Here is a 16,947-nt window from a genome sequence, read left to right on the forward strand (position 1 = left end):
TTTTAATGTATTGTTGAATCCGGTTGGCTAATATCTTGTTGAGGATTTTGCATCCATGTTCATCAGGAAAATGGGTCTATAGTTCTCCTTTTAAGTGGGGTCTCTGTCTGGTTTTAGAATAAAGGTAATGCTGGCTTCATAGAAAGAGTCTGGAAGTTTTCCTTCCATTTCTATTTTTTGGAACACCTTCAAGAGAATGGGTGTTAACTCTTCCTTAAATGTTTGGTAGAATTCCCCTGGAAAGCCATCTGGCCCTGGACTCTTGTTTTTTGGCAGGTTTTTGATTACTAATTCGATTTCCTTACTGGTTATGGGTCTGTTCAAATTTTCTATTTCTTCCTGTTTCAGTTTTGGTTGTGTATATGTTTCTCGGAATTTGTCCATTTCTTCCAGATTGCCCATTTTATTGGCACATAATTGCTCATAATATTCTCTTATTATTGTTTTTATTTTTGCTGTGTTGGTTGTGATCTCTTCTCTTTCATTCTTGATTTTATTTATTTGGGTCGTTTCCTTTTTCTTTTTGATCAGACTGGCTAGTGGTTTATCAATTTTGTTAATTTGTTAATTTGTTATCAATTTATTAATAAAGATATGAATTTATTGCCATTATGATGCTTGTAGAGTTGGAGCTTCTGGTGGTGTTCTCTGGTCCTTTTTAGTATTTGTTGCTTTTGGTCTTTTTTTTTTTTTTTTTCATTTTTTCTCCCCTCAGAGAGTCCCCCTTAAAATTTCTTGCAGGGCTGGTTTAGTGGCCACAAACTCCTTTAATTTTTGTTTGACTGGGAAACTTTTTATGTCTCCTTCTATTTTGAATGACAGCCTTGCTGGATAAAGAATTCTCGGCTGCATATTTTTCTGACTCAGCACATTGAATATATTCTGCCACTCCTTTCTGACCTGCCAAGTTTCTGTGGATAGGTCTGCTGCAAACCTGATCTGTCTTCCCTTGTAGGTTAGGGACTTTTTTTCCCTTGCTGCTTTCATGAGTCTCTCCTTGCCTGAGTACTTTGTGAATTTGATTATGATATGCCTTGTTGACGGTTGGTTTTTGTTGAATCTAATGGGGATCCTCTGTGCTTCCTGGATTTTGATGTCTGTGTCTTTCCCCAGGTTAGGAAAGTTTTCTGCTATGATTTGCTCACATACTTCTATTTCTCTCTCTTCCTCTTCTGGGACCCCTGTGATTCTGATGTTGTTCCTTTTTAATGAGTCACTGATTTCTCTAATTCTTAAATCGTGCTCTTTTGCCCTGATCTCCCTCTTTTTTTCTGCTTCATTATTCTCTATAAGTTTGTCCTCTATATCGCTGATTCTCTGTTCTGCCTCATCCATCCTTGCCGCTGTGGCATCCATTCACGATTGCAGCTCAGTTATAGCATTTTTTATTTCATTCTGACTAGTTTTACTTCTTTTATCTCTGCAGAAAGGGATTCTAATCTATTTTCAACTCCAGCTAGTATTCTTATTATCGTGATTCTATATTCTGGTTCAGACGTCTTGCTTGTATCTGTGTTGGTTAAGTCCCTGGCTGTCCTTTCTTCCTGCTCTTTCTTTTGGGGTGAATTCCTTCATTTTGTCATTTTGAAGGGAGAAAAGGAATTAATGAGGGAGAACAATTAAAATTAAAAAAATATTAAAATTAAAAAAAGATTAAAATTAAAAAATTAAACACACACACACACAAATTGAATAAATGATGCTAGATCCTAGATGTGTTTTGGTCTGGGTGTTGAAAGTGGTTTGACAGATTAGAGAAAAAAAAGGGGAGGGGGAAGAAAAAAAAAGGAAATCGTTTGAGAGTTTGAAAAAAATGAATACACTGAAGTAGACTAAAATGAGATGATGGAGGTAAAATAGAATTTGAAAAAACATACACAGAAGTAAAGAATATAGTAGAAAAAATTAAAGAAAAATATTTTATTAAAAATTAAAAATAAAAATGAATTTTTCTTTTTCTATATTCAAGAAGGAGAAAAGAAACGAGAAAGAGAAAAAAGAGAAAAAAGAAAAAAAGGAAAAAAGGAAATCGTTTGAAAATTTGAAAAAGTGAATACACTGAAGTAGACTAAAATAAAATGGGGGAAGTAAAATAGAATTTGAAAAAATTTACATAAAAGCAAAAAATAGAAAAAAATTAAAGAAAAATATTTCTAATAAAAATTGAAGGTAAAAATGAAGTTTTTCTCTTTCTGCATTCAAGAAAAAGAAAAGAAATGAAAAAGAAAAAGAAACGAAAAAAAGGAGATCGTTTGAAAATTTGAAAAGGTGAACACACTGAAGTAGACTAAAATAAAATTATGGGAGCAAAACAGAACTTGAAAAAATTTACATAAGAGTAAAAAAAATAGTAATAAAAATTAAAGAAAAATATTTTTAATAAAAATTGAAAATAAAAATGATTTTTTTCTCTTTCTGTATTCAAGAAAAAGAAATGAAAAAGAAAAAAAAAGAAAGAAAATTGAATAGATGAACCTGCTAACAGATTGAAGTAGGGCTGAAATTGCTTCATTTTCCCCTAGAAGTCAGACTAGGAAGTGCTTTATAGTCCATAAATTAAGCCGGCGGTGAGACGTGTGTTCTTAAAGAGCGAGGTTGGCCCGGTTGGGCGGGGCTCAGTGTAACGGCTCCGCTCTCCACTAGATGGCGCCGCCAGCCTCCTGGGGTGGGTTCTTGTGGCGCTCGTAGGTGCGTATGCGCATGCGCGGGAGCGGTGACATGACGCCACCCAGCTACCCGGTCTGTTCTCCCCAGTCAGCAGTCGCGCACCCGTCCTCTGTCTTCAGCTCTCGTCCGCTCCCCGCTTCTTCCCTCTCCGTGACCAGGCCCCAGGCAGTACCTCTCCCCGAGTTTTGTCTCAGACGCGGCTGTTTTCCCCGGCCCCTCACTTCCGAAGGGCTGCGGCTTCAGCCCCTTCCGCCCCTCTGCAGGGGGTCTCCCCGAGCAAGGGCCGAACGCCGGCCGCACCCAGGAAAGTTCGCCAAACCGTGATGCTGCGAAGCCCAGAGACCGCGGCCGGGTGCCAGCCGCCCCAGAAAAAGTTCGCGAGCTAGCGCAGCAGCAGCCTTTCAGGGATTATGGAAAATCGCAACACGCATCTGGCACCAGGCTTCACCCTTAAGGACCTTGTTCCAGCACCAGCGATCGGGGCCGTTCCCTGGGGTCTGCTGGGTCCAGGTCGCCTCACAGCCTCTACCGAACGCCCTTCCGGCAGTGGAACCGCTTCTCCCCGTGTGGCCCGAGAACCTCCCGGACCCCGCTCTGCTCCTGGGGATTCGCCCTTCCCGCCAGAGCACCCACCGCCAGGTATCGAGCGGGGGAGTTGCAGCCTTTGCGCTCCCCCTGTTTACAGTCTTAATGGAATTTAAACCCTCTTCTTTCTCCTTTCTCCCTTTTTACTTCAGTCCCTGCAGCTGTTTCCAATTTTCCACTTTCTCTCCAGCTGCTTTTGGGGAGGGGTGCTTTTCCCGTATTCTGCCACCCCCCCCAGCCTTCGTCCTCTCTCCGCTCGCAAAAGCACCTCCCTTCCTGTGCCTTCTTGCTCCCCAAGTTCACTTCTCCGTGCGGCATACCTGCTGAATTCTGTGGTTCAGGTTGTGCAGATGGTCGTGTTAATCCTCCGGTCAGTTTTCTAGGTGTGTAGGTTGGTTTAGCGTTGGTCTGGCTGCATTTCATGGACACGAGACCCACAAAAAACTTCATGCTCTTCCGCCATCTTGGCTCCTCCTCCCCCGTATATTTTTGATATAGACCGAGTGTCTGTGTTTTGACACGGTTCCCAAGTGCTAACATATTTACTATCTAACCTTTTTTTTTTTTTTATTTGATAGAGTTTGCGTGCGTGTGAGTGGAAGAGAGGCGCAGAGGGAGAGAGAGAAAATCTTAAGCAGGCTCCATGATGAACATGGAGCCCAACGTGGGCCTTGAAACCACGAACTGTGAGATCATGACCTGAACTGAAATCAAGAAGCTCAACCGACTGAGCCACCCAGGCGTCCCTCTGTCTAACGTTTTAAAGAAGTCTTCCAGCCCCTGTTAGAATATCAGTGCTGTGCTGGATGTGTGAGGTGTTGGGGTAAGAATCCTGGTCCAGAATCCTGGAAGTTCCAAACTCAGTCCTCCCACCTGCCCTGTTGTACTTTTAGATGTTGGGCAAACCCCTGTGTCCCCTGGGCTCCGGCGTTCAGCCTTTGCCTGCAGGGTAGGCTGTAGCCTTGGCGGGAGCCTTGTGCACGTTCTCCGCCAACCTTGCCAGACCCAAGCCGCTTATGTCCAGAGAATTTCCCGGAGCTCTAGCAGGATTGAAATCCTGGCTCCACCATTCATTGGCTGTGTGACCTTGAGCAAGCCATTTCGTTTCTTGGAAGCTTGGTTTCTAGGTCTGCAAAACAGGGATCATAACGTAGCCAACTTTATGAAGTTAGTTAAAACGTGCTTCGAAGCTTAGCTGACGTCCAATAAATGGCCATAATAAGGGTTCATAGTAACATTTAGAACACTTTGCAAAGGAGTCGGCTCTGATTGACAGGCAGCCAGGGATCGGGGTCGCGGGAGCTGAGAGCCTTGGCCCAAGCTAACATGAAGGCAGACTTGCTAAGAGAAATGAACCTTCTAGGGTTTTTAAAGCTGCCTCAGAGAAGTCCTGCTTCCGGGGCAAACTTTGTTGAGGGGGTTTAAGGCAGGGGCAGGTTGGAGGGCAAATCAAGCTAAGTTTTCAGATCCATGGATGCCGGGGGCTCCCCGGGTCTAGTGGGGAAGCCGTTCCAATGCAGAAGCCATGAAAATCTAAACTCACTCAGCCAGCGGTTTGCCGTCATGCATCGAAGTGCGTTAAATCCTCCTGACTTGGGGACACTAGCTGTTGATTGAGCTTGGGAGAGCTGCCGGGGCCCTCGGCTTCCCCCTGGAGAAGAGGTAGAAGTCAGGCCTTACCTGAGGATTCACGAGACCCTCGGTGGCAGGGATGGAACTTGACCTTGAGCCTCTAGGATCAAGATCCAGACCCTGGAGGACAGCGTAGGACCCTGGGCTCCACACCAGTGGAGTGGCCTGGCTTGACCTCTGAGCAGGTACGTTACCTGGGCTGTGTGTTCTGCAGAGAGGGGTGTGTAAAAGCTCTTCTCGGGGCGCCTGGGCGGCTCAGTCAGTTAAGCGTCCAACTTTGGCTCAGGTCATGATCTTGCAGTTCACGAGTTCAACCCCCACATCAGGCTCCATGCCGACAGCTCAGAGCCTGGAGCCTGCTTCGGATTCTGTGTCTCCCCTTCTCTCTGCCCCTCCCATGCTCATGCTCTCTCTTTCTCTCTCTCTCTCTCTCAAGAATAAGTAAACATTAAAAAACAATTATGAAGTCCTACCTCAGAATGTGACCGTGTTTGGAGAGGAGTCTTTGTGGAGGTAGGTAATTAAGTTAAAATGAGGTCATTCGAGTGGTCCACAGTCCGATATGACTGGTGTCCTTGCAAGAAGCAGAGATTTGGGGGGGCGCCTGGGTGGCTCAGTCGGTTAAGCGTCCGACTTCGGTTCAGGTCATGATCTCGCGGTCCGTGAGTTCGAGCCCCACGTCGGGCTCTGTGCTGACAGCTCAGAGCCTGGAGCCTGTTTCAGATTCTGTGTCTCCCTCTCTGTCTCTGCCCCTCCCATGCTCATGCTCTGTCTCTCTCTGTCTCTCAATAATAGGTAAATATTAAAAAAAAATTTTTTTTTTTAAAGAAGATGGTGGGTGGGTTGAAGAACAAACCCATCAGGAAGATTGTCTTTCATTGTCGGGGGCATCCTTGGGGGGCTCAGAGAAAGGGTTGTTCCCACCAGTACCGAACCACATTTAGGAGAGAGAGAGAGAGAGAGAGAGAGAGAGAGAGAGAGAGAGGTCTTAACCTCCATTATTGCAGTTGAACCTGGGCATTTATACCCTGGGACAAAGGCTCAAAAGTCCCCCTGGGAGGGGTTCAGGGAGGGGCCTTGACACCTCCCACTGTTGTTTGGTCATTCGGCTCACGCTTCAGGGAAGAAGCAGCATATGATAGTTTAAATCCCAGCTCCACTGTTTATCAGCTGATGGGTCCAGGCAAGATAGGTAACCCTCTTGTACCTCAGTTTCCTCATCTGTGAAATGGGGCTCCTAGTATGTGTCTCCTGGTAGCTATCAAATTCTAGGCCCTGAGCCGGGCCTGTGGCAGAGGGCAGCCAGCGGCTGTGGCAGTTTGATGACCGCACCCTATAGCTGCCTCTGCAGGAGGGAAGGAGAAGGGAGGAGGAAAGGGAGATGTTGGCTGATTCTTCCATTTTTGGAAACAAAATGGCAACCTCTGGACTGTGGGTCATGAGGCCATAGAACGGGAATGAGTAAGAAGATACAAAGTTTGTCTGCTGCTTCAGAGATCTAGGGGACACTCTGGGGGCCCCTGGGTGGCTCAGTTGGTTAAGCAACAGACTCTTGATTTTGGCTCAGGTCGTGATCTCACAGTTTGTGAGTTCGAGCCCCGCGTCAGGCTCTCAGCATGGAGCCTGCCTAGGATTCTCCCTCTCCCTCCTTCTCTGGCCCTCTCCTGCTCACGCTCTCTCTCTCTCTCAAAATAAATAAACATTAAACAAAAATACACAGAACTCCATCTCTGACCTCATATCCAAGCAGAATATAAGTGGGCATTCTGGAAGGACCCATCCCTGTCCTTGACTCTATGTTAGTGACGGGCTGTATCATCCTCCAGGCCGACGCTGGGGACAGTCCCCTATTTCCATGCAGACTTTCCATTTGGCTGCTCTGGGGCTGCAGCGAATGCCTTTGGAACACCACGGCTACTCCCTGCATCCTTTTTGTCCCCTGGTTTATTCCTCCAGATCTGGAACTCACAGAGGACTGACACAGAGTTGGTGCTGGACGGGGGTTTATCAGGAGAAGCAGGAGGCGCGTGTCAGGGCAGATGCCGCGAGAGGATGCGAGACACTGCTCGTTTGGGTGTGTGTCTTGTCACAGAGACAGGAGGAGGAGGGAGAAGACGATGTCATGTTGGGACTTAGTAACGCCGGGAACGTGCCTCTCCCGGGGTCAGGTGTGGATGCTAATGTTCCCTGACTCCGTGGCCCTGGGCCACAGTATGGGGTGACTGCAGCCTCCTGATGTGCTCTGAGTGGCCTGCCCCCTCTCCTCTTTAAGAGGTCACAGGGCCTCAGGGTCTACTGGGGAGTGGGAGCAGGTGCTCGTCAGCACCCCCGTAAACTTGCCAGCGTGGTGGAAAGCCATTGGGTCCTAGGGAGACACTGGCATGGCCACTGGCTACTCTTAGGGAGCCACTGCATTTCTCTGAAGCTAGTTTTCTCACCCATACGATGGGGCAATGATCTGGGGCACCTGGGTGGCGCAGTTGCTTAAGCGTCCAACTCTTGATTTCAGCTCAGGTCACTATCTTGCGGTTTGTGAGATTGAGCCCCGAGTCGCGCTCTGCGCTGAGAGCTCGGAGCCTGCTTGGGATTCTGTCTCCTGCTCTCTCTGCCCCTCCCCTGCTTGCTCTCTATCTCCCTCAAAATAAATAAAAATGAACTTTAAAAAATGGGACAATGATCCCTTCTCATCCAGCTTCCTTCTTAGGGACGAGGATCAGATGAAATAAGAAATGAGACAGAACTTTGCTGGTGATAATTTGCAAGTCAAATTGCGAAGTGTTATTCCCACAACCGTCACCTGGTCCCCCCAAGCCTTGGATTCAATCCGGGATGGAGTCTCGGGTTAGCCCTTGGTATCTATTCAATGGTCAGGGATGTTTCTCCATCTGAATCCTTCCACCCCATCAGAGTATTCTGGAAGGGCTGACCCCAAAGGACCAGCACCACCTGCCCTGCCCCCTCTCTCTGGAAAGCTAAAGTCAGCAACAGAAGGACAGGGAGCAAGAGGGCAATGGGCAGGGCAGTTTCACTGCTTGGGCCACCGCTGAGATGTCCTGGGGCAAAGCCCGAGGATCTTGGTTAATATAAACCCATCTGACCCTCCCACGCATCTCACCACATGCCTGGGGGTCACCGTCTCCACTGGTGTTCTGCTTAGCTGGGGACACTTGTACCAACAGGGGGTGGTCTCCAGAATTTCTTAGAAACTCATGAAGTTCTCTTTCCCCTATGCTGACTGAAATCTCTTCCCCTGGGCTGTGGCAGGTTCTCAGCAAAGGGGTCTCAAATGCCACACCGAGACCCGATGCACGGGCCATGGACGGACACACAGAAGGAAGCAGCATGGTGCAGAGGTGACAGCAGGGAGGTGGGCCTGGGGTCTGGGCTGGCGGAGCATCTCAGTGCCCTGGCTGACCAGCTCTGACTCCTTGTCTGTAAGATGAGAAGAGTCCACTTTCCTCTTCCTTATCCTGATATCAGGAAGGATTGCTTTCCTCTTATTCTTAAACAAATTTTTTTAATGTTCATTTTATTTTTGAGGGAGAGAGACAGAGCGTGAGCAGGGGAGGGGCAGAGAGAGAGGGAGGCACAGAATCCGAAGCAGGCTCCAGGCTCCAAGCCGTCAGCGCAGTGCCTGACGCGGGGCTCGAACCCATGAACCGTGAGCTGAAGTCGGATGCCTAACCGACTGAGCCACCCAGGTGCCCCACTTTCACCTTGTTCTTAAAGGAGTCTTTGGCCTGTCCACAGCATAAGAACCCACCCTATTTGCTCCCCACCAGAAACTTCCCCAGTGCTCAGCCACAAATCCTGGACAGTCCTTTTAATGCACCTGTTAGCTCAGGAGTGCTCAAGGGTTTAAGCAGACACATGAGTGCCTGCTAATGTTTAGCTAGTGCTGCCCCTCCAGGGCTCAGAATGTATTAAGGCCATTACAGATCACAGTGCTCCAGAAGGGAGGTCAGGGAAGGGGACAATTCTTAGGAGAAAAGCCTTTTTCCTGCACCTGTTGATGTACGGCTCATGGAATAGGGTCCTCGTCAAACGTTGGTCTCCATAGAACTACGTCAAAATGCTCAGAATGTACATTCCTGGGCTCTACCAGCAGATAAGGGTCCTGCAGATCTGAGTGAGGGCCAGGGGATCTGCATTTCACAAGGGCACCGATGATTCTGCTGCAGGAGTCCATGGACCACGCTTTGAGAAACACTTAGGTATTAGCCTGCTGATGGGGAAGGGCAACTCGGGACTTCTGGATTGTCGCCACTGATACACAACTCCCCCCACCCCCTAAGCCTCAGTGTCTCCACCTGCAAAACACAGGGTGTGTTCCAGCTGCTTCTTTTTTTTTTTAATTTTTTTTTCAACGTTTTTTATTTATTTTTGGGACAGAGAGAGACAGAGCATGAACGGGGGAGGGGCAGAGAGAGAGGGAGACACAGAATCGGAAACAGGCTCCAGGCTCCGAGCCATCAGCCCAGAGCCTGACGCGGGGCTCGAACTCACAGACCGCGAGATCGTGACCTGGCCGAAGTCGGACGCTTAACCGACTGCGCCACCCAGGCGCCCCTCCAGCTGCTTCTTGAGGCTTCATGTGGTTTGGGGGTTCAGCACTCGGGGTTCTGACTCGAGAGCCTCCGATTCAAATCTGAGCTCAGTCAGCAAAACGGACAGAGCCTTAGCTAGACTCACCGATAATTAAAGAGTAAAGACTTAAATGACTAAAACCAGGAATGAGAGAGGGGACATTACTACCAACTTTACAGAAATAGGAGAGGCTATCAGGACTTGATTATATAATCAGTTACATGCCAACGAATTAGCTAACCTCGGCAAAACGGACAAATTTCTAGAAAGATATAAGCTGCTGAAACTGATTCAAGAAGAAATAGAAATTCTGAATAGGTTTGTAACAAAGACAATTGAAGTAGGGAAAAAAAAATTCCCCGAAGAACAGTCCGGGACCATGAGGCTTCATCAGTGAATTCTACTAAATGTTTAAGGAATAATGAAAACCAATCCTTCACAAACTCTTCCAAAAAAAAATAGGAGGGGAGAGAATACTTCCCAATTTAACCTATGAGACCAGTATTACTCTGATACCAAAACCAGACAAAAATATCACAAGAAAAAAAAACTATAGACTAACATCCTTTATAAATATAGATGCATGGGGTGCTTGGGTGGGTCAGTTGGTTGAACACCTGACTTCAGCTCAGGTCATGATCTCATGGTTCGCGAGTGCGAGCCCCTTGTCAGTCTCTGTGCTGACAGCTCGGAGCCTGGAGCCTGCTTCAGATTCTGTGTCTCCCTACCTCTCTGCCCCTCTCCCACTTGTGCGTGCTCTCTCTCAAAAATAAATAAATAAACTTAAAAAGTTAAAAAATATATAAATATAGATGCAAAAATCCTCATGCAAATGCTAGCAAACTTCGTCCAGCAACATATGAAAAGGAATATACACCACGACCAAGTGGGATTTATCCTAGGAATGCAAGGTTTCCAACGTATGGAAATCAGTCGATGTAACATGCCATATTAATAGAACAAAGGGCAAATCTGGGCTCTGCTACTTTCTAGCTGTGTGACCTGGGGCAGGGACCTTGGCCCCTTCGAACAAGTTTCTCCATTTATTTATTTATTTAAAAAAATGTTTTTTTAACGTTTATTTATTTTTGAGACAGAGAGAGAGAGACAGAGCATGAGTGGGGGAGGGCCAGAGAGAGAGGGAGACACAGAATCTGAGGCAGGCTCCAGGCTCCAAGCTGTCAGCACAGAGCCCCACGCGGGGCTCGAACTCACTGGCTGCGAGATCATGACCTGAGCCAAAGTCGGACGTTCAACCGGCTGAGCCACGCAGGCGCCCCTCGTTTCTCCATTTTCAAAGGAGGGTTGGTGACACTGACTTCTTGGTGTTGTCACGAGGATGAAATCAGTACCCATAGCAAGTGTCCAATAAACCTTAGCCTAACGGTAATTATTTTGTGGACAGAATCCACTGGGAGGGGGTCTGGGTCATCTGTCCAGGTGCTTCTTCTCTGGCCACTTTTAGCTGAGGAGGCTGCGGTAGGTGGGCTGACACAGCCTGCCCCCCGGGACCATCAGCACCATCAGTCTGCTCGATCGCCGCCTCCAAACCTCCGTCTCCACAGCTCTCCCTGCCCGAGCGGCCACCTTGACCTCTCCGGCTAGTGCAGGTCCTCCCCAGCCCACACCCCACCCTCGCAGGGTCTTTCCTTACACCTGTGCTACTCACTTTCCCTTCCCTAAATGCCGGGGGAGTTTGGGGATTTCACCGCACACTTCATTCAAGACCTGACCCCTCCTCTGTGACCTTCACGCTAAAGCACCTTGCTTCTCGGAGCCCCAGTTTCCTCTGTGTAAAAGGAGGCCTCCGTGTGGTAGGGGAGAAGGGGGTGCGGGAAGTGAGGGGGCCGTGGGGAAGTCAGGGTCATCTCCTCGAGCCCCAGAGCGGGAGCCAGCAGCCCACACTCACTTGGCTGGGTGGAAGACGGCACTCATTTCCTCTGCCAGGTGTCTCCGAAGGATGTGCTTCCCGCTGGGGATGCCCAGGGCAGTGGCCATGGCCTCGGCGTTGAACGTGGGCTCCAGCACCAACACAGCACCGTGGATGCCGCTGTTGGTCAGGTTGTCTGCATACTCCTGAGGGCGAGGCACAGGGCTGGTCAGCCTTGGGGGGCTGCCCTGCTAGTCTGAGAGGGCCACCCTGTTGTCCTGAGGCTGCCCTGCTGGCTTGAGGTGCCCTCAGCTGCAAGTGGGGACATGTCCCCCACAGCAAAGGCTTGTCCCCCTGGGGACCGGTCAGTTTAAGCCCAAGGGGGATCCCCTCACTCCTTTACGGCCATGAGGACGGTCACCAAGACTATTTTGTCACTGACATATCCCCAGACCTTGGCAGGCAGCCCATAAATACTTGTCCAGTGAGAAGAGAAACCCAGATCCAGCCCGACCCAGGCTTCAGGGGACAGCCCAGCCTCTCCACTCCTGCTATGAGAAAGGCACCATTAATGGGGGTCCCGCTGCGGGGGCAGGGTGAGCGCTCCCTCCTCTTGAGCGACAGGAGGCAGGCACTCTCAGCAGCCTGGGTGGACACCCCACTCCCACAAAATGGGCACAAAACGTGCATGGGATTGGCACGTGCCTGCGAGTCGCCCCCAGCCCATCACTGCCTCTCACCTTCAGGTCGATGTCCCGCACCCACTTGAGCACCCGTTGGTTGGTCCAGACCACGGGGTCTATGTTCTGGGTCTCGCAGCGGGCGCGGCGCTCCTGGAGGGCCTTGTGGGGGGAAGACAGCGGGTCAGCTGGTGTGTCGGGGTGGGGGGGTGGCTACACAGAGATGACAAGGAGCGAGTGTCGGCCGTGTTGGGGGGACCCTGGTATGCCAGTACAGGGGGGAGTTCTGGCCGGCGAGCCCCAGCTTCTCTGGCCACGTCAGGCTGGGGCTTGGCCGTTCATCGTGGGAAATGGGGAGAAGCCTGCTTCTGGGGTGGAGGGCTGGGTGAGACCCCCAGAGGCTGCCTGGTTTGTGCGTCCCTGTCCGCCGCTCTCCTGACACAGAGTGGGTGCCCAACAATGTGGCCCTTCCATGAGGGGCTAGGTCTCTTGTGGGTCCACCCAGCCCCTGGGGGCAATGAGTGTCACCCAGGCACAAAACGTCACCCACAGTGGCCTGTAGAGGGATCAGCCTGGTCCCCTTTCGCAAGCCCCCTTGGGGGGACTGGCTCCCAGACAAGGACTCCTGGGCTCGTGGTAGACACATGGATTTCTGCCCCCCGCCGGCCCATGGATTTCTCCAACCTGCCCTGACCAGCCCCAGTGCACCAAGCCCTTTTCCACACTTGACTCTCACGATCTTCCTGCACATCCACCTCCTTCACCAGCCTGGGGCTCCCGGGGCCTGTGCCTCGGGTCCTGTGCTGGGCGTGCGCGAAGGGCTGGAGAGCTGGACGGCACCCTTTTCTATGCCTCTCCTCCTGACCCCCAGCTCTTGTGCTCTGATGTCACACTCGAAGAAAAGGAAACCATCTGGACTGATTCCACTCCGCGGCCGGGGGCCCCTCCCTCAGGGATATTTGGTCCCCGGGGAGCTGAGGTGCATGTCCCGTGCCGTCTGGCTTGGCAGGGCTCCGAATCAAGGGGGCGCTCAGAGTCCAAACTCTAACTCTCCCCCCTGCTGTCTGGTTGCCTACCTGGCCTCCCTGTTCGAGGCCTCAGCTCAGCTGTCACTCTCTCTGGGACACCCTCCCTGATTCCTCTGGAAGCGACTCCTTTGGATTTTCACAAAGCCCCGGGCTTTCCTCACCGGGGCAACTTTCCATGGTATTGTGGCTCCAGCTTCTATGTGGTTCTCCCTGATCAGCAGTGAGCTCTTGGATGAGGGTTCCCCACTTCCTCTGAATTGGGCACCGGGCCTGATGATGCCCAATAAGCAGTTGTTGGAAGAGGGAGGGAGTGAGGAAGGGGCGGATGGATGTGTGTGGATGGAGAGATGGGCAGGTAGTCGGATGGACAGACAGTGGGTACCAGTGTGGGAAGAAGGGCTGTGGGAGGTGCCCCCACCTCCTGCCCTGGTCCTCACCTCCCTGCTGAAGTTCACTTGGTACAGCAGCTCGATCCCCAGGAGGATGCTGACCTGGTGGAACTTCTTGGACACATTCAGGTGCTTTTCCAGGTCCCGCTTCATCAGGGAGTGTAGCATCCGCCCATCGACCAGGTGGTTTTGGAAGGCCTGAGAGTACTGGGACAGGCCGATGTCATTCAGCCAGGCCTTGGCCACCCAGTGATGGTCCAGGTCAGCGGCTTTGGACAGGCTGGCAAGGAAAGACATGGCCAGAAAGGGGGATGGGTGGGGGACAGGTGGCAGGAACAGAGGGACAGGAAGAAACAGGGCGGAGATGGGCAGAGACGAAGAAAGAGGGAAAACAACAGGGTGGGGGAGTGTGGGGGACCAAGAAATCGGGGAGACGGACAGGAAAAGGGATGGATTGAAGCGACAGGAAGAGAGAGACAAAGCAGAGATGGGGAGAGAGGTGGGCACAGGGGGCGGGAGGAGACACAGACAGACAGAAAGACAGACACAGAGAAACAGAGAGCGAGCCCCCAAAGAGCAGAAAAAGGATCAACAGAGAGGCAGACAAAGGGGACAGGAAAAGAGGAGAGAGCACATTCAGACACGCTGAGTGGGAAGGGACAGTGGCAGAGCAGCAGGGACATGTGCAGTGGGAAGCAGCACCTCTGGGAGCCCTCGGCATCCTCAGCCTGTCCCTGGGCACGGTCCCCTGGGAATGTCCCTCTACCGAAGCCCTGAAGCCTGCAAAGCCATGGCCTGGGCCGTCTCTCCTCAAAGTCACACCGTGGTGTCTTGAAACCAGAATTAAAACCCCCGTTTTGCCCATTCCAAGCCCTCTCACCTCACTGCTAGACCTCAGATCCTCTGTATCCCACACAGAACCTAGCTCAGTGCTGCACACATAGTAGGTGCACAACGAAGACCCAAACGGATAAAAAGGTGCGTGCTCCGGACCAAGAGGTCCTTCCGGCTGTCATTCCCCTAATCGCCACACGGTGGCAGCGGGACAGAAGGAATTAGCACAGCCCAGCCCGCCTTCCGAGGGACTTGAGAAATGACCCCCCCCCCCCCCCCCCCGCCCGGGGCTGCCAGGTGGGCGGGTCTACTACAGAGGGATCAGGATGTTATAGGGAAATGAGGGCCCACGGGGAGACACCGCCCCCTTCCCCAGGTCTGGGATTGGGACCAGAATCCTCCCCTCCCCGCCCCGGATGGAACACCCCTCACCCACTTTCCAGTCCCCTCCCTGTGCACCCATCTCTAAGAGCTGCCCTACCAGCCACTCAAGCTGGAGACCTGGGTGGGATTTTCACTCCCACCTGACTCGGCTGCCTCCTTTCCACTCTGTTCCGCCCACTCTGGGCAACCCTGCCTCTCCCTGGACTCTGCCCTCCAGCTGGTCTCCTTGCTCCAACTGGGCCCTCCCCAGTCCCTTCCCCAGGACAGCAGCCAGGGCCGACCACACCACCCATCCTGCTGGTGCTCCTGCCTGGCTCCTTGCTGTCCTTCCTTCATTCCACCAATACGCGCTTAGCAGCTACTGACTGGTGTGCTCGGGATGGATGCTGTCGTGTAATGGGCACGTCTCCCCTCATCTCGTGGCCCCTTTCTTTCCTTCTTCTCCCCTGTGCTCTCTGTTCCCTGGTGGCATCATTTCCAGGGCTCTGGATACATCTGTAAATGAGGACTCCCAAATTCTCCTCTCTCCCCTCTCCTGTCTTCTGAGACCCAGCTTCTCACTAACTGCCCTCCCAGCATTTCCTGTCATGCATTTCACATTTAATGGGCTCCAAATGAAATGCCCTGGCCCCTTTCCCAGCTCTGCCCCGTTGCCCACCATCACCCAGCTCCCGGGCCTCACTTGCCCTCCTCCTCCCTCCCCTGCCGGGTCTATCAATCACTCTGGTCAGTGTGTCTGTCCCCTTTTCTCCTTTTCTGGGTTCAATCTACCACCACCTCTGGCACAGATTTCAGCAATTGCTTCCTTACTTCCGCCCCCCACCCCCCACCACCTGCTCCACCCCTTCTAATCCACTTTTCCCCACAGTGGCCAGACAGTCTTTTAAAACCATCAATCAGGTCATGTCCCTCCTTTGCTTAAAATCTTCCAGTGGAGGAACCTTAAGTGCACATCACTAAGTGAAAGAAGCCAATCTGAAGAGGCTACATATTGTACGATTTCAACCCTATGTCATTCTGGAAAAGGCAAAACTACGGAGACAGTAAAAAGAGTAGTAGTGGTCGCCAGGGATTAGGAAGAGGGAGGGATGGATAAGTGGAGCACAGGGGACTTTTTAGGGCAGTGAAATTATTCAGCATGATAGTGCAATGATGGATGCATATCATTAGATGTTTGTCCAAACCCACGGGATGTACAACACCAAGAGTGAATGCTAACATAAGCTATGGACTTTGGACGATCATGATGTGTCAGTGCAGGTGTATCAACTGTAGCAAATGTTCCATCTGGCAGGAGATGTGGATTATGGGGAAGGCTGTGAAGGAGTGGGGGCAGGGGGTCCATGGGAAATCTCTGTACCTTCCTTCCAATTTTGCTGTGAAACTGAAACTGCTCTAAAAAATTAATGTTTATTTAATAGATGAGGGAGAAACAAAGACTTTTTTTAAACAAACAAAATTGGGAGAATTCATCATCAGAAGAATAAACTGCAGGAAATGTTGACGGACTTTCTTCAAAAGGAAAGAAAATAATAACTGTATGGCAACTTGGCCCACACAAAAGAATAAAGAGGAGGGGCGCCTGGGTGGCGCAGTCGGTTAAGCGTCCGACTTCAGCCAGGTCACGATCTCGCGGTCCGTGAGTTCGAGCCCCGCGTCAGGCTCTGGGCTGATGGCTCGGAGCCTGGAGCCTGTTTCCGATTCTGTGTCTCCCTCTCTCTGCCCCTCCCCCGTTCATGCTCTGTCTCTCTCTGTCCCAAAAATAAAAAAATAAAAAACGTTGAAAAAAAAAATTAAAAAAAAAAAAAAAAAAGAATAAAGAGGAGAACTCCTAAAAGTCACAATAAAAAACCCACCAGATTCAGAAATGGGCAGATGACTTGAATAGGCATTTCTCCAAAGACGACTTACAAGTAGCCAATAAACACACAAAAAGACGCCCATCACTCATCACTAGAGAGATGGAAATTTCTCTGCAATGACATACCACTTCATACCCATTAGGATGGCTAAAAAACTCCCCAGAAAACAAGTGTTGTTGGGGATGTGGTGAAATCAGAACCTTCGTGTGCTGTTGGTGAGGATCTAAAATGGTGTGGCCACTGTGGACAACAGTATGGTGGTTCCTCAAAAAATTAAAGAGAATTATGGGGTGCCTGGGTGGCTCAGTCGGTGGAGCGTCTGACTTTGGCTCAGGTCATGATCTCACGGTCTGTGAGTTCGAGCCCCACATCGGGCTCTGTGCTGATGGCTCAGAGCCTGGAGCCTGCTTCGGATTCTGTGTCTCCCTC

General features: G+C 50.7%; 1 protein-coding gene across 5 annotated transcripts in view; it reads right to left on the reverse strand.

Moving 5' to 3' along the window:
- The window catches only part of KAZN (kazrin, periplakin interacting protein), a 1,084,458-nt gene that overhangs the window by 8,752 nt on the left and 1,058,759 nt on the right, over nucleotides 1–16,947 (reverse strand). For 4 of the 5 annotated variants that reach the window (XM_058696318.1, XM_058696330.1, XM_058696337.1 and 1 more), the window contains 3 exons: nucleotides 13,487–13,718; nucleotides 12,082–12,183; nucleotides 11,381–11,547 (listed from right to left, as the gene is read on the reverse strand). In XM_058696318.1, coding sequence (XP_058552301.1) covers nucleotides 11,381–11,547; nucleotides 12,082–12,183; nucleotides 13,487–13,718 — 501 coding nt within the window. Of the gene's footprint in view, nucleotides 1–10,662; nucleotides 11,043–11,380; nucleotides 11,548–12,081; nucleotides 12,184–13,486; nucleotides 13,719–16,947 lie in introns of those variants that run through there. The other variant, XM_058696328.1, reaches the window with a different exon arrangement.

The sequence above is a fragment of the Neofelis nebulosa genome, chromosome 2, assembly GCF_028018385.1.
Source record: "Neofelis nebulosa isolate mNeoNeb1 chromosome 2, mNeoNeb1.pri, whole genome shotgun sequence".
In the NCBI taxonomy this organism is placed as follows: domain Eukaryota; kingdom Metazoa; phylum Chordata; class Mammalia; order Carnivora; family Felidae; genus Neofelis; species Neofelis nebulosa.